The sequence below is a fragment of the Topomyia yanbarensis genome, chromosome 1 (assembly GCF_030247195.1).
Source record: "Topomyia yanbarensis strain Yona2022 chromosome 1, ASM3024719v1, whole genome shotgun sequence".
Taxonomy (NCBI): Eukaryota; Metazoa; Arthropoda; class Insecta; order Diptera; family Culicidae; genus Topomyia; species Topomyia yanbarensis.
Genome location: NC_080670.1, coordinates 180,997,182 through 181,024,411, shown reverse-complemented (window position 1 = coordinate 181,024,411; position 27,230 = coordinate 180,997,182). Strand labels below are relative to the sequence as shown.

The 27,230-nt window shown below is 37.2% G+C and overlaps 1 protein-coding gene across 5 annotated transcripts in view; it reads right to left on the bottom strand.

Annotated features, from left to right (window-relative positions):
* LOC131683498 (uncharacterized) overlaps window positions 1–27,230 on the bottom strand; it is a 187,055-nt gene that overhangs the window by 20,103 nt on the left and 139,722 nt on the right. For 4 of the 5 annotated variants that reach the window (XM_058965529.1, XM_058965552.1, XM_058965543.1 and 1 more), the window contains exons 3-9: window positions 25,663–26,001; window positions 24,963–25,596; window positions 9,021–9,117; window positions 8,039–8,948; window positions 7,688–7,985; window positions 7,464–7,627; window positions 7,157–7,249 (exon numbers count right to left, since the gene is read on the bottom strand). In XM_058965529.1, coding sequence (XP_058821512.1) covers window positions 7,157–7,249; window positions 7,464–7,627; window positions 7,688–7,985; window positions 8,039–8,948; window positions 9,021–9,117; window positions 24,963–25,358 — 1,958 coding nt within the window. In that variant the 5' untranslated portion in view covers window positions 25,359–25,596; window positions 25,663–26,001. The remainder of the gene's footprint in view (window positions 1–7,156; window positions 7,250–7,463; window positions 7,628–7,687; window positions 7,986–8,038; window positions 8,949–9,020; window positions 9,118–24,962; window positions 25,597–25,662; window positions 26,002–27,230) is intronic. The other variant, XM_058965560.1, reaches the window with a different exon arrangement.

The window sequence follows — 27,230 nt, the reverse complement described above, 5'->3', positions numbered from 1 at the left end:
CTGGAAAGCTACTTCCAGAACCGCGTACTGCTATACGAGACCGGTGCCGGTCAGAAAAGGGTTCCGATTACCGCCGGAGTCCCGCAGGGCTCGATCCTAGGCCCGGTGCTATGGAACCTCATGTATGACGGGGTTCTGAGACTGAAGTTCCCTCCTGGGGTCAAGATCGTCGGCTTTGCCGACGACCTAACCTTGGAGGTCTACTGGGAGTCAATCTCTGAGGTAGAACTAACTGAAGAACACGCGATCAACACGGTGGAGGAATGGATGAGCGCGAGAGGCCTGAATCATAAGACGGAGGTAGTTATCGTCAACAATCGCAAGTCGGCACAACATGCAGTTATCCATGTGGGAGAAGTCGCGAGCACTTCACAGCGGAGTCTGAAGTCTCTCGGAGTCGTTATAGACGACAAGCTGACCTTCGGCAACCATGTCGACTATACATGCAAGAGAGCGTCGACTGCTGTTGCGGCTCTATCGAGGATGATGTCCAACAGCTCAAAGTTGTGCGCCAGTAGACGTAGGTTACTGGCAGGCGTTGCCGTATCTATCCTCAGGTACGGCGGCCCGTCATGGTCAAGAGCACTGAGGGTAACCAGTTACCTACAGAAACTGAAGAGCCCCTACCGCGTGATGTGCCTCAGAGTGATATCTGCCTACCGCACGGTATCACAAGATGCATCCTGCGTGATAGCGAACATGATGCCAGTCGGGCTGGTCATTCGGGAAGATGAGGAGTGCTTCGAGCTACGTGGAAATAGAGGAGCCCGCGAGCGCACCAGGGTGATCTCGGTCGCCAGATGGCAGCGCGAGTGGGACAACTCCTCGAAAGGTAGGTGGACCCACCGGCTGATACCTAGCATATCGAGCTGGGTGGGAAGCCCGAGCAAATACACGTCGTACACCTATCAAATCCCCATCAAATTGAAACGGCCGGTACGGTTGTCCACGTTTCTTCCTTATTCAAGGTTTGAAATTGCCGTATAATTTTGAATCATCTTCACTTTGTACGCTGCTCAGTTGGCCTGGCCGATTCAATGATTGTGTCACATATCATATGTACCACAAACATTAATATTGACAAGAAAGGCGAACGTCTGAAATTTTCCAGGATCCCTATATGTATTGGCTGTGTATGTGTAGACTAGACTAGACTTGGAGAGAAAATGGCGGGCCTCTTTTGAGAGCAGAATGTAGACATTTTCGTTTGATAGATATTATCAGCTCCCAGGTCGGACAAACTAGAAGGATTAATTGAATATGGGATCGCGGTGCAAGCATTGTGTGAGCACATAGAAGCTACTAACGAACAAGCGCATTTGGCGAATCCTACGCTTTTACAGGAGCTTGTGGGAAAGCTACCAGCAGATCAAAAACTGTTGTGGGCTGGATACAAACGTGGCGTAGGGAATGTGAATCTGCGAACATTCTGCGACTATATGGCTGACATCGTTCGCGACGCATCGAGTGTTGTATTCTACGAACCTGATGCGGGAAAAACAGTGAGCAGAGACAAGCCGAGAAGCAAAGGGTACGTGAACTTGCACATGGCCGGCAGTAAGGACACAACATCGCCTGGGTGTCATTACTGTAGTAAGCAGGGTCACCGTCTTCGTGAGTGCAACGAGTTCAAAGGCCTCAGCGACGTTGATCGATGGCGAAAAGTTCGTGAACTAGGATTATGTCAGATTTGCCTCTTCAGGCATAGGCGACGAAGCTGTCGTAGCAACAGTCGGTGCACTGTTGATGGCTGTCAATATCGCCACCATCCTCTCCTACATTCGACGAGGAAGGCCGGGAGAGTTCCGACGATGGAACTTGCAGAAAACCACGCTCACCGTTACCTAGATTCAAGCTCGCTATTTCGGATCGTTCCTGTTACAGTTTACGGAAAGTCTAAAGCCTACGATGTGTTTGCCTTTTTAGATGAGGGATCTACACTGACGCTAATTGAAGACGAGTTAGCAATGCAGCTTGGTCTTGATGGAAGTCCGCAGCCACTTTGCCTTCATTGGACTGGCGACGTGTCTCGAAGGGAGATGGATTCGAAAAAGGTTTGCTTCGAGATCGCAGGAACAGGACACAGCCAAAAGTTCAAAATAGCAGAAGCACGAACTGTCGATCGCCTTAACCTGCCCAGCCAGAGTTTCCACCGTGAAGTAGCGGAAAGGAGATTCAAGTACCTGAAAGGAATACCATTGCAGAGTTACGCGAGCGTCGTGCCGAAACTTTTAATTGGAATCGATAACCTACGACTAGCCCTGCCTTTGAAGGTGAGGGAAGGAGACGGCACTGGACCGGTAGCAGTAAAAACGAGACTTGGGTGGTGTGTATACGGTCGCCAGCTGGACGAACCCGACAAGGTTCATAGTTTTCATATATGTGAATTCTAACGGTGAGTTGCATGAAGCAATGAAGCAGTTTTTTGAGTTCGAGCAAGCGAGTGTTAAGGTACCGGATTCAATGATGTCGGATGAAGATCAACGCGCACAATATCTTTTAGAGACTACAACCAAACGGATCGGGAACAGATATGAGACAGGACTGTTGTGGAAGCAAGATGATATCGTACTTCCAAACAGCTACCCGATGGCGGTGCGCCGTTTGAAGTGCCTTGAACGACAGATGGAGCGCAACCCTGTATTGAAAGAGAATCTTCATCGTCAGATTCGAGAGTATGGCGAGAAGGGATATGCACATCGAGCGACAGAAGATGAGTTATCGAGAGCGGACCCGCACAGAGTATGGTACCTTCCTCTGGGGGCGGTAACCAATGCGAAAAAACCCGGAAAGGTTCGTGTTGTCTGGGATGCTGCAGCCAAGGTAGACGGCGTATCGCTCAATTCCGTGCTATTGAAGGGTCCGGATAGACTAGCATCATTGCCCGGCATTCTCTACCGTTTCCGATTGTACCAAGTGGCCGTGAGTGCCGACATTCAAGAAATGTTTCACCAAGTGCGCATACGAGAAGTCGATAAGCACTCGCAGCGATTCCTATGGCGTTTCGATTCTTCTAAAGATCCCGTAATCAACCTTATGGATGTTGCTACGTTCGGCTCCGCATGTTCACCGGCCTCAGCTCAATATATAAAGGACCTCAACGCGAAGGAGCACTCCGAGATGTGTCCGAGAGCAGTGCAGGGTATTGTCGACAGCCATTATGTCGATGATTATCTTGACAGCTTTGGAAGTGAAAAAGAAGCACGGCAGGTAGCAGCAGAAGGTCGACTAGTACTTTACGTTGCGTGGATGGCGATCAAACAACGAAAATTCCCTTGATCATCTGGGCGAGCCCAGAACCGAGGACGGCAAAACCCTCTGTCTAACCAGGACTGCAGCAACTGAACGCGTACTAGGAATGCTGTGGATTCCCCGGACGGATGAGTTGAGCTTTTCTACACAACTGGGTGAAGATGTGCTATCCTTGATCGCTGGAGATATTCGACCAACAAAACGGCAGATTCTAAGGTGTGTTATGTCACTTTTCGACCCCTTAGGATTATTGGCACCATTCTTGATCCACAGCAAGGTGCTTATACAAAACCTGTGGAGAACTGGCGCGGATTGGGATGATAAAGTCGACGACAATTCACGTGACTTCTGGCGAAGATGGACGAAGATGATCGAGTTTATTTCGACCGTGCATATCCCACGTTGTTATTTTCCTGGCGCCACAAAGGAGACGTACGCTGCAACCCAATTCCATGTGTTTGTGGATGCTAGTGCAACCGCTTTTTCCTGTGCTGTGTACTTACGAACGGTAGACTTCGGAGGCAAGGCCCAATGTGTGCTCGTTGCTGGAAAGGCCAAGGTGGCCCCTGTGAAACCATTGTCCGTGCCAAGACTGGAGTTGCAGGCATGCGTGCTTGGAACACGGTTGTTGAAGTTTACTCTGGAGAACCTTCGTATTCCCATTTCCAGACGGGTGCTGTGGACCGACTCTACAACTGCGTTGTCCTGGATTCTAGCGGATCCACGCAATTATCGACCCTTCATAGCGCATCGAGTAGGAGAAATTCTGGAGTCAACTAAAGCTAGCGAGTGGAGGTGGGTCCCGTCGAAGCGAAACCCTGCAGATGAAGCGACCAAGTGGGGAAGTGGCCCTTATTTTAGCGCTAAGAGTAACTGGTTTGGAGGACCGAGCTTCTTGCGTCTTTCAGAAGACAACTGGCCGAAGTCAGTGAAACCGTCGGTAGCAACCACTGAGGAAATGCGTCCTTCGGTATTTCTTCACGTGGAGGCCGGACCTTTGATCGATTACCACCGCTTTTCCCGTTGGGAGAGATTGCATCGAACGATAGCTTACGTGAACCGTTTCTTGAACAACGCCCGAGGCACAGGACGTAAGTATTCTGGACAACTCGAGCAAGAAGAGTTACTGACTGCCAAGGAAACTATTTTCAAGCAAGTCCAGTATGAGGTGTATACGGATGAAATGATAACGCTGACAAGAAACACAGCTCTACCACTGGAGCAAAGAAAGTCGTTAGATACCGGTAGTGACCTGTACCAATACGTGCCGGTGTTGGACGATCGCGTATTGCTTCGTCAATGTAGTCGGGTCAGGAAGGCTAAACATCTACCTGTTGATGCGCGGTACCCTATAATATTCCCAAGGGATCATCCTGTAACACTGCTTCTGATCGACTGGTACCATCGCGCATATCATCACGCCAATCACGAAACGGTGCTCAACGAGATGCGACAGGTGTATATGATCTCGAGGCTCCGGACTGTGGTGAGGAAAATTTCCCGGGCATGCCAAGTCTGTAAAATCCGAAGAGCTCACCCCCAAATACCCCTGATGGCTCCGTTACCTACAGCCCGGCTTGCTGCCTATGTTCGTCCCTTCACATACACAGGACTTGATTATTTCGGACCAATGCTGGTGAGAGTCGGGAGGTCGAGCGTAAAAAGATGGATCGCTCTCTTCATCTGTCTCACAATTCGTGCAGTACATCTGGAGATAGCCTACAGCTTATCCACCGTTTCCTGTATCTCCTGCGTTCGAAGATTTGTGTCTCGACGAGGTTCACCGATTGAATTTTTCACCGATAACGGGACCAATTTCCAGGGAGCGGAGCGCATTCTACGAGAGCAGATCAGTCAGGGAGTGTCAGCAACATTTACCAACGCATCAACGAAATGGACGTTTATTCCACCAGGGGCTCCTCACATGGGTGGTGCGTGGGAGCGCTTAGTACGATCGGTAAAAAACGCGATGGGGCATGCGTACTTGGGCAGGAAGTTGGACGATGAAGGACTGCATACGATGGTCAAGGAGGCGGAATGGCTGGTAAATTCTAGGCCTCTAACGTACTTGCCGATTGACTCTGAGGAATCGGAGGCGCTCACGCCAAATCACTTTCTGCTCGGAAATTCGAGCGGGGTCAAGCAGCCGGTAGTGCACGTAGCTTCTCAGACTAGGATCTTACGAGATTCATGGGTTCAAATCCAACAGAATCTGGGCGTTTTCTGGAAACGATGGGTATCGGAATATCTGCCGGTGATTCGCAGACAGTCAAAATGGTTCGGTGAAGTAAAGGCTGTTGCCGAAGGAGATTTGGTGCTGATCGTCGAAGAAACGAAGCGAAACGAATGGATCCGTGTGGTTACCGTTATGAAGGACAGCGAGGGTAGAGTGCGCCAGGCGATCGTACAAACGCCGAACGGGCAGCTGCGTCGTCCTGTATCCAAGTTAGCGTTATTGGATGTCGAAGGAAGTGAACGTGCAGTCTTGACTGGTGGCAAGATACACCCGGGGGAGGATGTTGACGCAGCCGAAGGTTCGGCAACCCTGCCGGCATGACGATACTCATACATACGAGTCAGTCTGTCAGGCACAGCATAAAGCAGGAACTGTCAGGTTGAAGGGAGAATAAATAAAACGTGGTTGATTTTGGTCGTATGTATTAAAATTAAATGATTAATTTGCGAAGTCTAGAGGACAAGGCTAAGAGTAAGGCGCACTAAATTTTGAAGCGTGAATAAACGACTTTCGGAAAGTGGAGCCTACTTAATTTGAGAAAACCGCAGCGGAGTTTTGATTACACAAATTCCCCGGACAAAAGGATTAAACTCAACCCGTCAATTCAGAATATTTATCGCCATCAATGCACCTCAAAAACCGAGTCGTAATTTGTGCCACAAAGATTTTGCCATCCAACAGAACCAAAATTCGTTGTTAAACCTTGAACCGCCTGTCTCAGGAAACAGCAATCAAAGCGGTATCTAATAGAAGCTCATAAGATTGACGTGCAATAGCTACCCGTTTTGAGACTCCCAATTTGAACTTGATAAATTTCTTAAAGAAGTGTATAGGCCTTGGACCTAGAAAACAATACGAAAAACAACGAGTTTTAGCTGGATTTCCGGACTATTTTGTTTTATTAGGAAAATTGGAGTTTAATAAGCTTCTATCAACAATAGAGAAACAGAAGAAGGGGCGGGTATAGCGTAGTTGGTAAATCGATTGGTTTGTACGCAGCTGATCTGGGTTCGATTCGAAACCCCAGACACAGGGTTAGAGATTTTTCTAATCCGACAGAAAGGGCAAATGGCCCTAAGGTTAAAACCTGTGTAATCGAAATTAAAAAAAAGAAAGTTAAGCGAGTATTTTGATGTTATATGTATAAATGGAAAATTTTAATTGAAACAAAAGAAGAACCGAACAGAACAATAATCCATTAGAAAACAACAACGAATAAAAAAATCAGAAATAGAAAATCATCGATAAACACCTACTACATTTGATTCTAACTCGTTGCCAGCAACATAGAAATTAGACAATGGAAAGCTAACTAAACACAGAAAAAAGTACAATAGCCTAAAACATAGACAGAAACAAACGTGTGAGAGAGCGGTCCAACACCAAGGTTCAGTGAGAGCATATATAGATATAAATGTATATTAATATGTGTGAGTGTGCGATAGAGGAGAAGGCGAGAAAACAACTGTGACTGTGGGCAGTAATGAATCTGGCAACTCTTCGCAACGCCCGGTCACAAACTCTCGGGCCAATCTCGGAATCCCAGAGACGGGAGGGAGGCGCAAGAGGCAGCGGTTTGTTGCCCTTATATAGAGAAACTGACTGGTAGGTAGGTAGGTGGGTAGTTAGGAAGAGGCTGATGTGGTGGTGGTGGTAGGTAGGTCTTACTGCTTTCCATTTCTCTGTTCGCTGATTCCTACTAGAATGGCCGACTGTCCTACATAGCTACCGGATGGCATGTCACCTCTGTAGATGGAGACACTGAATGTAAGAATACACGGGGAAAGGAAAAAGAAACCATTTCAGAACACGCTTGCAACACAACTGTTCCATGCTGCTGCTGCTGGTTCTGGACAATGCCAGCGGCTAACCGATTCGCCAGTAGCGAGTCAGAAGTGTGGTGATCAATGTCAGAATAGACAAATAAATAAAATCCAACTTAAAGCTCTACTGCGCAGAAAGTTGGCTAACTCACCTGTACGGAATGTCGCTGAGATTGCTTTGGCTGTGAGAGTGGGGCACTTTAGTGTTGTCCTTCACGCCACATACGGCCAACTCGTGGGCGGAACCGGACAAGCTACGGTCACTTCCACGTCTTTTCGACAGGCTATTGACAAGTCCCGATCCTTGACCGGATGGCTAAAATGATTCGACGAATACAGTTATCTATAGAGAAAACGTCAACTCAACTCGAGCTACCTGCGTTAGAAGTGACGGATTCGGAGTGGCTATGGTAGATCCTTTCTTCTTAGCTCCACCACCGAACCCGAAGAAACGTTTCTTGTGCGACGGCTGAATCGCGTTGGCCATCAGCGATTTGTAGTGTTCCGATCGAATGAAGCGTGGATAGCAGTCCTTTTTCAGCAGCAGCATGTAAATGTGTTCAGCTGCCAGGTCAAAGGCAAACCTTGACGGGTTTTTCAAACCTTGCTGTACCTTCTCCATGGTTTTGCCGTCGATGTTGATCTCACAAGGAGCGCCCGGTTCGAGGAACTCTCTGAAATGGAATCGAATTAAACATAACTCTAAAAATAATAATCCAAAACTCACTCGTAAATCTCCTTGACCTTCCGGGAAATCTGCGAGTGCGACGACCGTCGCAAATCATTGACCGCCATCCAGAATCGAATGTTCTCATGAGAATACTCCTTTTTCAGATAAGCCGTAAACTCCTGCAGTCCGGTCGGATCGGTGACCACTTCCTCGATGGAGATCCCCCAACGCTTAACCCGCTTTTCCGTCGGAACCTCCACCACCGGATTGTTCATCTGCCAGAAGCTTACATCCTCGGTAACCCACGGATTGGATGGCAGCGGTGGTTGCATCATCGGATCGTACTCGCTGAACGTCTCGAAGTATGACACCAAACTTTCACAAGCCTGCGACATTTTGACGCGATTCCGTCCAAGAGAAGCTTTCAGGATCTCCACCTCTCGCTGCCAATCGTCAACGGTGCGCTTTCGGGGTTTTCCCTGCCGATCACGGGACGGAATCGGACAGGACTCCAGCGGCGTAAACTGTCCCGGCGGAGGACGATGAACTCGCCAGTACGCCCGTTCCTGAGAATCCCCGACGATCTTATCACCCTTCTTGCGTTCCTTCGCCAACCGAACCTGTTCCTCCGCTTGCATCGTGATGAAGTCCCACTTTCCCTTGAGGTTCTTGTGCAAACTACCCAACGCTTCGGCCTCGTAATCCTCCAGCCCGTGGCGTTGTTTGTTCCGGAGCGAACGTTTCGCCAGGTAGATCGCGTACTCGATCTGGTCCGGTGCTTTCTGCTGCCAGGGCCAATAGTACGGGGTCTGGAAGCGGTACAGCGATGAGTCGTCCTTGACTACTAGCGTTTTTGAGTCGGACACAGGGAAAAAGTATCCGTGCATGCAGAGCTGATTGCTGATGTTCAGCGCTTCCGATTCTTCGATGCCGAGGCGTTCCATTAGCCATTCGATTAGATCGTAACCTGTGAGAGGAAGGGAAAGTGGTTATGGTGCTGTTTCATTTAAGGTTGTTTAAGGTGATTAATTCTTCTTACCCATAAACGCGGAGGGAATCGAGGTGAGAAAAAGCTTCTGACTGCGTACCGGTACACCAGTCTCCTGGTCCTGCATTTCTCGTACCAGACTCTCCATCTGGAATGAAGATGGACGAAGGGATATTTGTTAGTTTGTGTAGAGTAGTTTGAACAAAATATCTAGTGGCCAAATCGACCAAATATTATTGTCGTGACCTCATTCAACCATGGAAATTTTTTTTCTTTAACAACAATCTTAATTAGATCTAAACATAGGTTTCATGACAAAAAATCCTTTTTTAAAATCTGCCGTAACTTATGGATAAACCACATAGAAGCCCAAACACTGCTTCAAAATCAAATTTACAGTTTAAGTACAATATAAAAAGCAACGGGCCTAAGTGGGAGCCCCGAAGAACAACACAACTAACACCAATCGGGTCAGCGTTTGTTAAAATCAAACTATTTGTTCACATTTCGTGAAATATTATTCGAAGCATTTCCATAATCTAATTTCAATGCCAATGGAATATCACTACGGTTGAATGTTTTGCTAGTGTCGGTATAGAAGGTTTCCATATTGTTGCCTTTATTCATTGCACTCAAAGTGAATGTATGAGGTTCTGATACAGATCCCAGCAACCGTGTTACTAGCAACCATCTAAACAAACGGCGGTCTGAGCAAGCAAGGACTACTCTATTTCTGAAAACGTTTTTATGTCGGAATTAGAAAAGCTAAAGCAAAATAGAACAAAGATAACAACCCTAATAAACGTAAGTCCAGAAGCGCTATCCAAAATACCAATTAGGTAGCCAGCTAAAGTAATTCTCAAAGCCCAGCAAACCGATCCCCTGTTTTCATTACTTCCAAACAAACAGTAGCGTAAATCCACACTTCCCTCTATCTAGCTTTGGTTCGATTCCAGCCGGGGAAAACACCTGACGATGTTGGATGTTTTGCGAAAAGGACTATCAACATAAAATTGCACCGATAAATTACTGGACAGAAACGTGACCGCCATAAAAATCCCATTCACAAACGGCTTGGCGAGCTACTTCCCGGTGAGGGGAGTTTCCGATAAAAAAAGAGGAATATTGATTGGTCCAGTTAATCTGGCCAAACGAAAATGAAGTGAATCTTTCTTCGATTTATTCATTTCTTGCTTCATTCATTGTGTAATTTTGAAAATCCAGTTCTTCAAAGCAAAATTATATACAGCCTCACAGTTTCTTATATTTACTAGAGTAGTTCCCAATCCAAAAATATTAGACCCGTAATTTTTTATTCCGTCAATAGACTGGTCCTTTCCACGATAGACTGATCCAAAAAATCTGAACCGCTGGACCGAAAAACTGAACTCTCAATTGGAAGATTTTTTAATGTGGTATCAAGAAATAATACGAAACTTTAAAAATAGTTCATTTTGTATGACAAAATTAAGGAACAATGTGTTTTTATTGATTTTTCCTGTAAGGGTATTAAAGGACACCTTGTTTTCATATTTTTTAATTGTAAGATAATTTTATTTTACACAACAAATAAAAAAATAAGTAATGTCGTATAAGACGTTTGTGAGATACTTTTATTTTAATTTAATCACCATTGATGAACTACCATGCGTCTCCGTCGTTTTCATACAAGTGTAATGTATACATAACAAAGCAATAACTTTTCTATTTTCGAAAAATCATATCTCAGATACGACTAGTTCGACATAATTAATTTGTTGATAAGGGACCATTAATAAAATACGTAACGCTTTTAGGTGGGGTTATAACAAAATGTGACATGTTGTGACATATGGGGAGGGGGAGTGAGTTAAAGCATTACGTAGCATGTTTTTACCGAAGAACATTTTTTAACGAACTTATTACGTAATAGAAGAGGGAGAGATAAAGAAATTTGTGGCCATTTGTAACATTAGAGAGGGGGGGGGTAAATTTTGGGCAATTTTTTCGTTACGTAATTGATGAATGCTCCCTAAACTGGATGAAATTAAATGATCTTTCTAATAGAAAATATGAAAACAAGGAGTCGTTGAAGACTCTCGCAGTAAAAATCAAGGAAAGCATTTTTTCTTAATTTTTATTTTTTTGTTGTTTCGACCTTCGCCTCTTTTTTGGGTTAGAAAAATCGTCTTGCAGAAATCTAGTCTTATAGGCGGGGTTGGGATTCGAACTCAGGTCATCTACGTACTAGGCAACCGATTTACCAACTAATCTATGCCCGCTTCCCTAAGAAAAGTAATTTAATTTCAAAAACATATTTTTATGAGAGTTTAGTATCTTTCCATAGAGTGCTTTATTAAAACATTTTCATTTGAGGAGTAAAAATGAGTTCAATAATTCAAATGCAATGAATTTAAAAAATTTAAATTTTTAAGGAAATACGACGTGGATAGTATCAGTTTAGTGACAAATTTACAAAAAATACGGGCAGAGGTCGTAGAGACGTTTGATTTGAATTTTTCGTGTGCCGCTCATCAGTAACTGACACCAACTTGCTGCCAGTTTGACACTAAATTCTCACAGTTCACACAACACAAAGCAACTGGCTGGTACCAAGTGATGTCTCGTTTAGCCAAGCACAGAAGCTCTGGCGTTAGCGAACACAAGTATATGGAGAGGAACTCTTGTTATTTTTAGGATTAGAATCGAACGCCTGTTAGTATGCATCCTTTATGTTTCCTGAAGGAAAAAATGGGAATACAAATTTGCGCATAAGAGTACAATACCTAACTTGGGAAAATTGGATTTGAATGTTACGTGTTTCACTCACTATTGGCAAATTTAGTTTTATATGATAAAAACCTTTTTCTTCGGAAATCTTCTGCAGCTTTGTGTCTTTCCTTTTTCTATTTTTCTGCTTTCTTCTTGTTTTTGTATCCAGGGCTTTTTTTCATGTTTCTTCTTTCCAATTTTCCATTCCTTATATCTGCTTTTCTATTTCACATGCTTTTTTTAATTCCAGGGCATTACTGTTTATTTCCTATTTGTTGTTTGAGTTTTCTTTCTATTTTTTTCTGTTTTTTAATATTTCATATTTCACTTTTCTATTATATTCTCCCTATTCCCGCAAAACATTCACCTCAGTCTCAGAAACCCACTTTTCGATGGGTACTTATTGCATCAACACACGTTCTTGGTGATTCTGTAATTTCGAGTACCGCAATTACAGTCAGTTTCCTATAAACGTAGTCGTGTCTTTTGCCGACTGTTCTATAATTTCTTCATTCTTTGTTCCTGGTTCTTTCTTCTATATATTTTCATCTTTTTACTTTCTACTTTCGTATTAATTTTTTCTGATTCGATTTTTACTGCTTCTTAGCTTTTATTTTCTATTGCTCATTTTATTATTTTCTGTATCTTTTTCTTTTTCAGAGATTTTTTCAATTGCTTCGTGTATCTTATATGTTTCATCTAGTTTCCGTTTCGAGGTTTTTTGCATCTAGTTTTGCTGTTTTTCTTTCTGATTTAGAGTTTATTTTATTTTCTTCTATTTTTTATTATATTTCATTCTATTTTTAGTCTTAATTTCCTATTTTTATTTTTCATTCTAACTTTGTTTTCCATTTTCTGTTCCTTTGTTATTTTGAGTCCTAATATTGATTTCTTATTGCTTTATTTTTCCTATATTTGCTTTTGAATTTTGAATTTGATCTATCTTATTTTTCATTTCTCATTTTTTAATTTCTTGTTCATAAACTTTTATTTTTCATTTTTTTTATGTTTCCTCTTTTTTGTTCCATATTTTTTATTTGTTACCTTTTCTGCCTCATTTTTCATTCTGTTAATTTCGTATTTTTTTGCTCAAACCTTATTTTTTATTTATAATTTGACGTATTTTTTCATTCACATTCAATTTCTTTTATTTTAAATTTAAATTTCTTTTTCAGATTTCCTATTCCCAAACTTTTATTATTGTTGTTTATTATATGTAGTTTTATTTTCAACTCATGATTTTTTTATTGTTTTTCTTACAATTAAATTTTTTTAGTTTTCAGTTTTTTTTTCTTGGTATTTATTTCTACTCCAGAATTTTTTTATCTGCTTAATTTTTTTTTATTTTGTCCCTCCAGGTTTTCGCTTAACTTTAAATTTTCTTTTTCAATAAATTTTTTTCTAATCTTTCATTATTCAATTTTTCTTTTTTTTTCTTTTTTTCGATAACTATATGTTCCTATTTTCTATTTCCAGTTTCGTTCTTTCAATTTTTAATTTTTGTTCACATATTCTTATTTTTTAATTTTTATTTTTCATTTCTTATTTCGTTATTTCCCCATTTTTTAATTTTATTTTTTAATTAGTATTTTTGTTTAAACATTTTTTGATATATTTCAGTGATTCAATTGCCACTTTTTGTGTCCAGTTTGTTACTGTATTTTTATTAAAAAAAATATTCATAATTTTTTCATTTGGCATTTCTCTTTTTCATTTTTGGATTTAATTTCTTATTTAGTATTTTATATTTCGTTTTATTTTATTTTGCATTTTGTACAGGGTAGAAAAAATTACTCGAGACGAAAATTTAGTCACAATTATATTACTTAAATTTTGAACAACATCATTGCAAATTGAAATCAATTTTTTTATTTTAAATTTTGTTTATATATTACTTTTGCTTGTTTCGTTCTATTTTTAGTTTTCATTCCTTAGTTTCTATATTTTTTCGAAATTTTTATTTGTAATTTTAAATTTTCTTGTCAGTTTAATGTATTTTTTCATTTTGAGTTCTCCATTTTTGTATTACATTTTTCTTTTCGCTACATGTATCATGTGTTATTCTTAAGTTTTTTTTATTTTCAAAACTTAACTTTTTTATGTTATATTTCATTGTTTACTTGTTACTTTTTTTGGTTTATCATTATTGGTTTTTTTTCTTATATTGCACTTTATATTTTATATTTTGTATCTTTTATTTTGTATTTTATATTTTGCATTTTGCATTTTGTATTTTGTATTTCGTATTTAGTATTTTGTATTTAGTATTTAGTATTTAGTATTTAGTATTTAGTATTTAGTATTTAGTATTTAGTATTTAGTATTTAGTATTTAGTATTTTGTATTTTGTATTTTGTATTTTGTATTTTGTATTTTGTATTTTGTATTTTGTATATTGTATTTTGTATTTTGTATTTTGTATTTTGTATTTTGTATTTTGTATTTTGTATTTTGCATTTTGCATTTTGCATTTTGCATTTTGCATTTTGCATTCTGCATTTTGCATTTTGCATTTTGCATTTTGCATTTTGCATTTTGTATTTTGTATTTTGCATTTTGTATTTTGCATTTTGCATTTTGCATTTTGCGTTTTGCATTTTGCATTTTGTATTTTGCATTTTGTATATCGCATTTCGCATTTTGCATTTTGTAATTTGCATTATGTATTAGGCGTTTTGTATTTTGTATTTAATGTTTTGAGTTTCTTATTTCATTCATCTCTTCATGCTTACTCCTTATTCCCTATTTTTGATTCCCAATTTTCTATTTATTGGTCTTTATTTCTTGTTTCTTATTTTTATTTTGATTATAGAGGTTTTAACCTTAAGCTCATTCGCCTCTTCGTGTTAGAAAAATTTCTAACCCTATGTGCGGGGTTAAGATTCGAAACCAGGTGAGCTGCGTACAAGGCATTCGATTAACTAATTACGCTATGCCCGCCCCGTTTCTTGTTTTTTGTTTCTTATTTCTAGTTTCTAGTTTCTTGTTTCTTGTCTCTTGTTTCTTGTTTCTTGTTTCTTGTTTCTTGTTTCTTGTTTCTTGTTTCTTGTTTCTTGTTTCTTGTTTCTTGTTTCTTGTTTCTTGTTTCTTGTTTCTTGTTTCTTGTTTCTTGTTTCTTGTTTCTTGTTTCTTGTTTCTTGTTTCTTGTTTCTTGTTTCTTGTTTCTTGTTTCTTGTTTCTTGTTTCTTGTTTCTTGTTTCTTGTTTCTTGTTTCTTGTTTCTTGTTTCTTGTTTCTTGTTTCTTGTTTCTTGTTTCTTGTTTCTTGTTTCTTGTTTCTTGTTTCTTGTTTCTTGTTTCTTGTTTCTTGTTTCTTGTTTCTTGTTTCTTGTTTCTTGTTTCTTGTTTCTTGTTTCTTGTTTCTTGTTTCTTGTTTCTTGTTTCTTGTTTCTTGTTTCTTGTTTCTTATTTCTATTTTCTTATTTCGCATTTCCTTTTTCATATTTTTATTTCCTTTTCCTTAACTCAAACTCTCTTTCTCACATTAACCATTTTATATTGTCTATTCATTTTGAGTCTTTATTTCTTATTTCTTGTTTCTTAATTTTGTTAATTTTGTTTCTGACTTATTTTTAGCATCTATTTTCCAAGTGCCAATGCCAAATATATAATTTCCATTTTCCGATGTTTATTTTTATTGTTTTCGATTTCTTATACCTAATTTCTAATTCCCAATTTCCAGTTTCCAATTTCTAATTTCTAGTTTCTACTTTCTACTTTCTACTTTTTACTTTCTACTTTCTACTTTCTACTTTCTACTTTCTACTTTCTACTTTCTACTTTCTACTTTCTACTTTCTACTTTCTACTTTCTACTTTCTACTTTCTACTTTCTACTTTCTACTTTCTACTTTCTACTTTCTACTTTCTACTTTCTACTTTCTACTTTCTACTTTCTACTTTCTACTTTCTAATTTCTAATTTCTAATTCTAATTTCTAATTTCTATTTGCTAATTTCTAATTTCTAATTTCTAATTTCCAATTTTTAATTTCTGATTTCCAATTTTAATTTATATTTTTTTGTATTTTATATTTTATATGTTATATTTGATATTTGATATTTGATATTTGATATTTGATATTTGATATTTGATATTTGATATTTGATATTTGATATTTGATATTTGATATTTGATATTTGATATTTGATATTTGATATTTGATATTTGATATTTGATATTTGATATTTGATATTTGATATTTGATATTTGATATTTGATATTTGATATTTGATATTTGATATTTGATATTTGATATTTGATATTTGATATTTGATATTTGATATTTGATATTTTATATTTTATATTTTATATTTTATATTTTATATTTTATATTTGATATTTTATGTTTTATATTTTTTAGTTCATATTTCATATATTATGTAATTTAATCATATTTAATTTTATACATTTAAACCGAAAAAAGAGGCAAATGACCCCAACCTCTATAATCAAAGTAAAAAATAAATAAGGATACAAAAAATAAAAACTGGAGATCAAAAAGATTAGAAAATGAAATAGTAAATAAAAGTGAAAAAAGCAAAAGAAATAATAAATATAAAATATAACATCTATCTATCTATATATGTAAAAGTCAATGTTTGTATAAACCCCAAACGGCTTAACCGATTGCCGTCAAAATTTATACATAGTAGGCATTTGTTATGGAGCGTGTTTGTGTGCTATTGGTTGGGGATTATCTACCCGCCAGATGGCGCTACGGAGCAAATTGTGTTTTTCTCCTATTGCGTTGAAAGTCGCAGCAACGCACGATGAGCATCAGCTAGTATACTATATAATGCAGGACAGATTCGATTATCTTTAGTACCCAGAAAAGTTTGCTCCAAATAAACGAATCAATAAAAATAGTTCTTGTGAAATACATTTGTTATACAGTTACGGACGGAAACTATAAGACGCGGACCATGGCGTTGACATTTCTTTTTGCGTCTCGAACCTCCAATGTATGACTATGATGATGTCATCTATCGGCGGACACTAGTAATAATGTGTCAATGAGCGTTGTCCACTCTGTGACATGTAAGCCAATTTACATACTATTGTAAGTATGTTCACCTTAGAAGAAACATAGAAAATTGTATTTAAATCCTATTTTTAGCGAATTTGTTGCAAGCTTACACAGAAGAAGGTGTCGAAAAGATGCCCGTTCCCAAAGAAGCACAGTGACATTAAAACGAGGCTCTAGTAGAACAACTCCATGTAGCGCTGTCACATTTCGTAAATTCATCGTTTACATTGTATCTACATCAATGAGCGCTAGCAGTATGAAGGGTAATCTACAGAACGGTTCTAATCCACCCCAAAGCGGACATCGACTCTGTACGTACTATACCCACGCGTATGCCGCAATCTTTTCAATAAAATATTCAATTAAACTTTGCTGACGCCGCAGCCAACCCGTCTCGCTAGATCATAACAGAAGCGGAAGCTTTTAGCTGCACTGCGAGAGATACCCTTTCCGGTAGAAGAACGAACCAACGAACGAACGAACAGCAGAAGTGCGATACCGGTAAATGAGGGCGTCACAGAAGTAGGGAAAGATGAGGGGGAGGACGTAATACGAACCGAACACCATCCATACGTGCACTCTAGAATCACTCCTGCCCTGCCGGGCTGACCTTCTGGTTTTATCGGGGTATCGCCACCGGAGATTAATTCGATTATTAGCGCTATTGTGTGTGCCGCGCGATGCTCGTTGATTACAGGGCGCAGGATATGACTCCACTGGGGCCCATTTGGTGTGTCTGCTGCTGCTGGTGCTGCTGCTGTAAAAGGCAGGATGGTGTCGGATGTGTTTCGTGCGTGGTGAAATGTTTCATTGAATTGTTAATTACCTGCTCTGCTTGATATGCTAATGTGCCACATGCACGGCAAAGCTTAAGATGTAGAATACAAATCATGTTTAATTTATTACAATCATTTCGACACACATACAATGAGAGGTTGTTGGTTTCGGAATCATAATTCCTGAAGTAGGGGAAAGTCGGTAAAAACTAACCTTAAGGTTAAATTACGGATTTTACTCGCCGATTGCATACAAATCGTGATTTGGTGTAACTAAGACTGTTGAAATTTTGGATGTGAAAATGAGATTAGACATCGATTTTCTAATTTTATTCAGGATCGATAGATAGCAGGCAGAGAGATAGCATACAGCTATCTCATTAAACGAGTAGATTCACAACAAAAATACGACAAAGATGGGTTCTACACCCTATACCGTTGGGGGGCATCACACAATGCTCATTTTCATATCACCATTTTCGGAGGCGGACACCACAATTGTTTCCTATTCATACCTACCCCAGCGAGTAGTGACACACATCCTGGCTTATTTGCCACAATTTGCTACATTATTTCGGTCGGTACAGTTGGTCAAGAATTGGATTGGTATCATTTCCGGGGGGGCGGCCAGCTATCCCACATAGGAATATAAGTTCGTTTTTTTTTCTTCTTTCATTCCAGGTTAATTTGATTTTCTTCCTGATTCCAATCGAGCAGTATTCAACCATACTTTGACACATACTCTCGGGTATCGCAAAATCGGAAACAACATTCGGCAGTACAGGAAACTAATTCAGACTAATTGGACTATTCTATACAACATAGTTACGATAAATCTCAAACTAAATGTTAGTCAAAACACTGAAAGGGAAAATGGAATAACCGTACACATTGCACTTTAAGTACACACCCATAATTCACCAGTCGTAATACCCTCCTGGATCGTTCCAATAGTAAAACTTTCCTGCATTGATCACCCGAATGGACAAACTTTTCTATTATGTCAAACTATGCCAACCATATGGACCGAGTTTCATTTGCCACGGCGAAAGACACCGAGCTAAACTTGCTTCGGTAGAAGAATTTTCCTGGGAAAATCTATTGTTCTAGCCACACAATGGGGTACGAGACGTTGAGCCTTACATCGTCACAGCGTCAGCATCATCATCATCATCATCATCATCCCGCTGATCTGCTGTTTTTGTTATATCATACATATTTGCTCGCAATGGGAATATCCCTGGGTGATGATGTTCTCACCTAACTTTTATTTTGCTATCCTGATGGTTTTTCGTTCGCCTTTTACCACATGAGGTAAAAAATTCTCGCCAGGTAGGTGCTGTATAATATTTTATAGAATTTTGCTTGATCGCAAACGGAATACTTACCACTTGATTAAAAGAAAGAATGCGAAAGATAGAAAATAGAAAAAGGAAGAAGAAAAATAAAAGGATATAAAGAAGAATGAAGCAAGGAAGAACAAAAAGCAACCATAAGAATAGAATAAAACATAAATTAAAAAATAAAAGGAAAAGACGAAAAATTATATATTAAAAACAAATAAATGTTAAAAAACAAGAAATTAACGATTTCGTGTTCCACTCGTCAGTAACTGACACTAACGTGCTGCCAGTTCGATCTATCAAATCTAGCACAAATTGGCGTCAGTTAGACACTAAATCCAAACAGTTCACACAACATATGTAAACGCCTAAAGCAACTGGCTGGTACCGAGTGATGTCTCGGTTAGCCAAGTACAGAAAGTCTGGGTCGCTGACGAGTATAGGGAAACAAACTGTATTTTGGCATGAGATCCGAACGCCTGCGAGCATGCAGCCTGTCTTTTTCCCAAAGGAAAAAAATGGATTAACCAATTTGCGCATCAAGGCAGATCCTAACTTTGAAAAGTTAGATTTTAATATTTCGTGTTCCACTCGTCAGTAGCTGACACCAGACAAGTTGCATACTCGCAGGCGTTTGGCTCTCATGCCAAAAGACAGTTCGTTTCCCAATACTTTCCTCTTTTGAGCTCCTTTAATCCACTTGTTCATTTTTCCAACTGTTTTTTTCTATTGCCTACTATCATGGTAATTGCAAGTTTTAAATAAAGAATGGAAAATTGCTAAAAAAAATGAAAATAAGAAACGAAAAATGGCAAATAAAAAAAATAAAATAAAAGGATGAAGAATTAAAATAAAGAAATATAAAACTGCAAAAATAATGTATAAAAATACATAATACATAAAATAAAAAATAGAAATAAACGAGTTAAAAAAGAAGACAAGAAATAAAATGGGAAAACCAATAAAAAATGAAAACAAAGTATGGCGAATAATATATGTAAAATTATAAATAAAGCGGAATTGAGAAGTGCATATGAAATATTCAAAGAGAAACGAATAAAAAATAAGAAAAGGAAAAAAATTGAAAAGTGAACAATAAAAAGTAAACAGAAAAAATGTAAAATAATAAGCATAAAACATTTTAAAATCAAAAATTAAGATTGAAATAACAAACAAAAAATTGAAAACCAGTAAACTAAAATTCCAAATGTCAAGCTCAAAATTCGAAAAATAAAAAGGAATAAAAAGAGAAATTCAAAATTAAACATACCAAACTGTATCATGTTTGTCATTTATTTATCATGTTTGAACAAAAACGAACAAAAAGCATTGTTAATAAAAAACAAACAGTGAAAAGCAAATTACAAAATACGACGAAAACAAATAATGAAACAAGAAAAATAATAAAATTAAATATTGATCATAAAATTTAAAAAAAATTAAACAAAAAATGAAATATCGAAAAAAAATTAAATTTTTATTTCGACAGGAAATTAAGGATTCCAAATTCTAAATTTAAAGAAAACAGAAAATTAGTTATTTAAATATTAAACTCACAACTAAAAAATTGAAATTTAAAATTCAAATTTGAAATATGATATGCAAGATTTATTATTTAAAAGCTAAACGTCAAATTTTAGGTTAAACTTTGAAATCGGAAATTAGAAATCAGAAAGTGGAACTTGGACATCGAAATTGGAAATTAGAAAACTGGAAATTGAAATTGGCAATTGGAATAGTAAATAAAAAAATTGGAAAATGGAAATTGGAATTTCGAAAATGGAAACTCAGTATTGAACATTGAAAATTCGAAATTAGAAATTGGAAATTAAAAATTCGAAATTGGATTCACGAAGCTGGAAATTAGATATTGGAAATTCGACGTCAGAAATTCGAAACTGGAAATTCGTAACTGGCAATTCGAAACTGGAAATTCGAAATTGGAATTTGAAATTTGGAAAAAGGAAATTGGAAATGGAAATCGGAAGTTGGAAATTCGAAAATGGAAATTACAAATTGTAAATTTTAAAACGGAAATTGGAAATTTGAAATTGGAAACTCAAAAATGAAAGTTAAAAATTGTAAATTCGAAATTGGAAACTTGATATTGGACATTCAAAATTGAAATTTCGAAAATGGAAATTCGAAATTGGAAACTATAAATTGAAAATTTGAAATTGGAAATTAAAAATTGAAAATTCGAAATCGGAAATTGTAAATTCGGTTTTGGATATTCGACTCGAAGCTGGAATTTCGAAATTAGAAATTCGAAACTGGAAATTCGAAATTGAAAATTAGAAAATTCGCAATTAGAAATTAGAAACAGGACATTTTAAATTGGAAATCCAAAATTGAAAATTAGAGATTCGAAATTGGAACTTCAAAATTGGAAAATAGAAATTCGAAATGGAAAATTCGAAATTGGAAAATTTGACATTGGAAATTCAAAACTCGAAATTGGAAATTCAGAATGAGACATTCGAAATTGGAAATTCGAAATTGGAAATTCAAAATTGGAAATTCGAAATTAGAAATTGAAAATTCGACGGAAATTCGAAATTGGAAATTCGATGGAAATTCGATATTAGAAATTCGAAATTCCAAATTGAAAATCTGAAATTCGAACATTAGAATTCGAAATAGGAAACTCGAAACAGGAAATTCGCAATTGAAAATTCCAAATTAATAATCTAAAATCGAAAACTATAAACTCGAAACTGGAAATTCGAAATTGGAACTCGAAATTGGAAATAGGAATTTCGAAAATGGAAATTAGAAACTGGAAAATAGAAACTGGAAATTCTAAATTGAAAACCTACAATTGAAAATTCGAAATAGGAAATTCAAAACTCGAAAATGGAAATTCCAAATTCAAAATTTGAAACTCGAAAATGAAATTTCAAAATTGGAAATTTGAAATTGGAATTTCGAAATTGGAAATTCGAGATTGGACATTCGAAATTGAAAATTCACAATTCAAAATTGGAATTTCGAAAATGGAAATTCGAATTTGGAAATTCTAAATTGAAAAATCGAAATCGAAAATTAGAAATTCAAAATTGGAAATTCCAAATTGAAAATCCGAAATTCAAACTTAAAAATTCGAAATTGGGAATTTGAAATTGATAATTCGAAATTGGAAATTCGAAATAGGAAATTCAGAATTAGAAATTTGGAATTGGGAACTCGAAACAGTCAATTAGAAACTGGTAATTCGAAATAGGAATTTGGAGATTTCAAATTGGAAATTCAAAATTGGAAACCCAAAATTGAAAATTCGAGATACGAAATTGGAATCTTGAAATTTGAAATTAGAAATTCGATAATGAAAAAATTCAAAACTCGGAATTGGAAATTTTTAACGGGAAATTCGAAATTGGAATTTCGAAATTGGAAATTTCAAATTGGAAATTCGAAATTTGAAACTAGGAAATGAAAGTTAAAAATTAGAAATTCGAAATTGGAATTTCGAAATTTGAAATTCGATTGGAAACTCGATATTGAACATTCGAAATTGAAAATTCAAAAAAGGAATTTCAAAAATGTAAAATCGAAATTGGAAACTCTAAATGGAAAATTCGAAATCGAAAATTGAAATTTCGAAATTGTTAATTCTAAATTCGGATGTGGATTCGAATTTGGAGGCTCGAAGCTGGAAATTCGAAATTTGACATTAAAATTTGAAATTCGAAATTCTAAAAACTCGGAATTCGGAATTCAAAACTGGAAATTCGAAATTGTAAATTCGAAATCCTAAAGTCGAAATTGGAGACCCGAAACTGAAAATTCGAAATTGGATTTTCAAGATCGAAATTGGAAAATTGAAATTAGAAATTTTTAATTTATATTTTTTAATTTTTAATTTCCAATTTTCAATTTCTTATTTCGAATTCCCATTTCGAAATTGGGTCGTAATTGGAAATTCGAATTTGGAATTTCGAAAAATGAAATTCAAAATTGGACACTCGAAATTGGAAATTCGGAATTGGAATTTCAAAATTGTAAATTCGAAACACAAAAGTCAAAATTGGAGACTCGAAAGTGTAAATTCGAAATTGGATTTTCTAAATTAAAAATTCGAAGTTGGAAAATCGAAATTGGAAACTCTAAATTGAAAATTCGAGAATAGAAATTCGAAATTAAAAAAATTGAAATTGAAGACGCTAACCTGGAAATTCGAAATTGGAATTTAAAATTCGAAATTGTGTATTCGGAATTGGAAATTAGAAATTTCAAATTGGAGATTGAAAATACAAAATTTAAAATTCGAGATTCGAAATTGGAAATTCGTAATTGGAAATTCGCAGTTGAAAATTCGAAATTAGAAACTTGAAATTGAAAGTTCGTAATTAGAAATTCGAAATTGAAAATTCGGAATGGGAAATTTGAAATTCGAAATTGGAAATTGGGAATTCAAAATGGGAAATTCAAAATTGGATACTGTAAATTCGAAATTGCAGGCTCGATGCTGGAATTTGGAAAATTGGAGTTGGAAATTAGAAATTGAAAGTTCGTAATTGGAAATTTGAAATTCGAAATTGGGAATTCAAAATTGGAAATTCGAAGTTCCAAATTGAAAATCCGAAATTCGAACTTGAAAATTCGAGATTAAAAATTTGAAATTGGAGACCTGGAAATTTGAAATTGGAAATTCGAAATGTGATATTCGAAATTGGAAATTAGAAATTTCAGATTGGAAATTCGAAATTGGAAATACAAAATTGAAAATTCGAGATTCGTAATTGGAAATTGGAAACTCGGAATTGGAAATTCAAAATTAGAAATTCGTAATTGGAAATTCGAAATTGGAATTTCGAAATTGGAAACTCGAAATTGAAAGTTCGAAATTGAAAATTCGAAATGAGAAATTGCAAACTGGAAATTGGGAATTCAAAATTGGTAATTCGATATTGGATATTTGAAATTGAAAATTCGAAATAGTAAATTTGAAATTGGCGACTCGATGCTGGAAATTCGAAACTGGAAATTCGAAATCCGAATTTCGAAATTGAAAATTTGAAATTGGAAATTGAAATTTGGAAAATGAAAATTGGATTTGGCAATTCGAAATTGAAAACTCGAAAGTGAAAGTACGTAATTGGAAACTCGTAATTAGAAATTCGAAATTTTAAATTCGAAATTTGGAATTCAAAATTGGGAATTCAAAATAGGAAATTGAAAATTCGAAATCGGAAATTGTAAATTCGAAATTGGAAATTCAAAATTAGAGGCTCGATGCTGGAAATTCGAAATTGGAAATTCGAAACTGGAAATCGAAAGTTGGAAAATGGAAATTCGAAAATGGAACTTCGAATTGGAAACTCGAAATTGGAAAAGTGAAATTCGAAATTGGAAATTCAAAAATTAAAATTTGAATTTGGAAACTCTAAATTGGAAATTGTAAATTCGAAATAGGAAATTCGAAATTCGTAATCGAAAATTAGAAACTCAAAGTTGGCAATACGAAATTGGAAAATCGAAAGCGGAAATTCAAAATTCGAAACTGGAAATTTCAAATTGGAAATTCAAAATTGAAAATTGGAATTTCGAAATTGGAAATTCGACATTAGAAACTCGAAATTGGTAATTTGAAATTGAAAATTCGAAAATGGCAATACGAAATTGAAAATTCAAAATTGAAAATATAAAATTCGAAATTGGAAATTCGAAATTGAAAACTTGAAATTGTAATTTCGAAATTAGGAATTGGAGGTTCTAAATTGTAGATTCAAAATTCAAAAATCGAAATTGGAGACCCGAAATTGGAAATACGAAATTGGATACTAGACATTGGAAATTCGAAATTGAAAACTCGAAATTGGAAATTCGAAATTGTTAGTTCGAAATTGGAATCTCGAAATAGAAATTTTGAAATTGGAAATTCGAAATAAAAAACTCGAAATTGGAAATTCGAAATTAGAAATTAAAAAATATGCAATCGTGGGCAGTATAGAACTATGGAAGTTACCAGAATGCAACCGTTCCAGAGTTATTCCATCTGGTCCGCTCTTTACATTTTCTTTGTATGTTCGCATCAGCATGCTTTCGTAGTTTTAATAAAACTATTCTTCAATAACAAAAAAACAGATCCACATACCTTATCGAATGCCATAGGCCGTGACAATTTCTCAATCCCAGTTTGAACGCTCCCGGATACTCCACTTCCGCTCTGGTTGTTCGTTGTTGTTCCTGTTGTTGCTACGGTAGCACCTGTTCCGAGCAGCTGCTGATGATTAGTGGCAGATAGAGACGGAGTTAACTGTAGTTGATTGTTGTTGCGGTACGGTTGCAGCTGTAACTGTTGCGTAAGTGGTTGAGCTTGTTGCGATTGTAGTTGCGTTGTTGTTGTAGTTGCTGTTATTGTTGTTGCTGTTGCCGCCAGTGCCATTGTCGGTGGAGGTGACTGCGGTTGATGTAGACTTTGCTGCTGCTGCTGATGCTGTAGAAGCCTTGCTCCATCTCGGTCCGGTTGCAGCACACCAGAAGGTTCCATGGCCACCAGGGGCAACACTTTGTGGCTGTTTGATGTACCTGACTGGGTAGCAATGGTTACGGCCTGGCGGTATGATTGCGGTCGTTTAACTTTACAGGACAATTTTGTTCAATTTCTTGTTTGTCTTGGTTTGTTTTAGTGCCGTCCCGCAAGAGGCACTAAGTTGATGTTGGTTTCTGCATTCTTAGTAGGAAGGCCTACTAGCCGAACTCCATGATGTGTGTGTTAGAAGGAAAATCTGTTGGAACGAGAAAAAACTACAACTATCAAGAACCCTATCATTCTGTGTATAGACAAACGTTACCTAGTAGCATTGAAAGCTGTGTTAAACGGACGCCTTGTGCTTGCGACTTTGAGCTGTTCGCCGCGAACAGCGGCCCAGACGATCTCCTTCTGTATCGAACGCTTTCTTCTCCACTGGTTAACAGTAGTGCTAATGATGCTGCTGATTCAGCTGATGTGCTAGTTGTTGCTGTTGCGCTGGACACGTTCTTGTTGTTGTTTTTCTTCTTTTTCTTCTTCGATTGCTCGAAGAAATCAGTGCGAGACGGAAGCTGGGGGGGCTGCGACCGGGAGGACAGACAAAGATCTGCGGTTAACGGTTCGAGCCCCTGGCCCATCTCGATGTCACCCCCACATCTATCTGGAAATGGAAAGAGAAAAATCGAGTAACGTTAATAATATCAGTAAATTTAATAATAGAAGCTATTGTACATTTTTGTGGCAGAATCAAGGGAAGCGAAAATCAAAACAACGCGTTGTAACAGGGAAGCGATATAATTCCGGGGAAAATTTTGCTTGGCCTACTCAGGTGCACCGCCGTAAAACGAAAATTCATCATCAATCATCTCGAAATCACATCTCATCATTGAGAGGTGACGAAAGCGATTCATTTTCACGCACAGAGTGAAATACGGTGCCGCACGTTGATGTGAGTCATAAACATAAAGTAAATATAGGCAATTTCATGCAGAGTACGGGTACCATCTGATTTGTGCCCTTGGATGAAAAACATTCGCGACGGTGAAATGTGAATTTATTTCGATTGGTTGTGTTTTATTTTTTGGGTTGGTTCGGTCAAAACTTGCACATCAAATGTTTCAGTTGTAGGTATTTTGACTTCAGTCCGTGTTCCGGAAGGTTGTTTTGAACCGGTTGATGGTTGAGTGGTGGCATCGACATGAGCAGATAAAAAGACGATCTAGATTTGTTTACACTTCACAGAAATGAACCAAGCTGAATGCTTCAGCAGCACATGGTTGTCCGCTCGATGAAAGTAAACAGGCCAGCAAATTTGAAGAAATTATTTATTAACTAATTCATTAGAATTGTTCCAGCTCTCTAATTTAAATTATTAGGCTTATTCCGATGAAACGTGAAACTATATCTTTGTGTATAGATCAGAAAAATCAATAGAATATATTTTCCAATCTCTACTAACAGTAGCTTTCCAATTTTGACCATCTTGAAAGTTAGTTTTATCACAACATCCAATGTATTTTTCTAATATATTTCCTCTCGCACGAACACGTAGAAACTCCCGGAAATACATCCACATGATAAAAAGAATGCGTACAATAGCATACAAATGCTCGAATCTTTTGCGATAATACAAACCCGGTCGCAAATGCGAACATTCACCCATACCTACGCCAACGATATCGCAAACATAAAAACAACCCGGCGATTACGCGTTAGCCCTTTGAAATTTATAAATGCGATCTTAAGTAAAAACATATCAGCGCTCGTTCCCACTCGATCATGTAATCTCTACGCCCCCTTTAGGAATGGGCGATGGCATTTCAATTTTTTCAAAATCGATCTTTTAGCTTATGAATCGATTTTTTCGTCCAATCTTTCTAGTTCAAACCT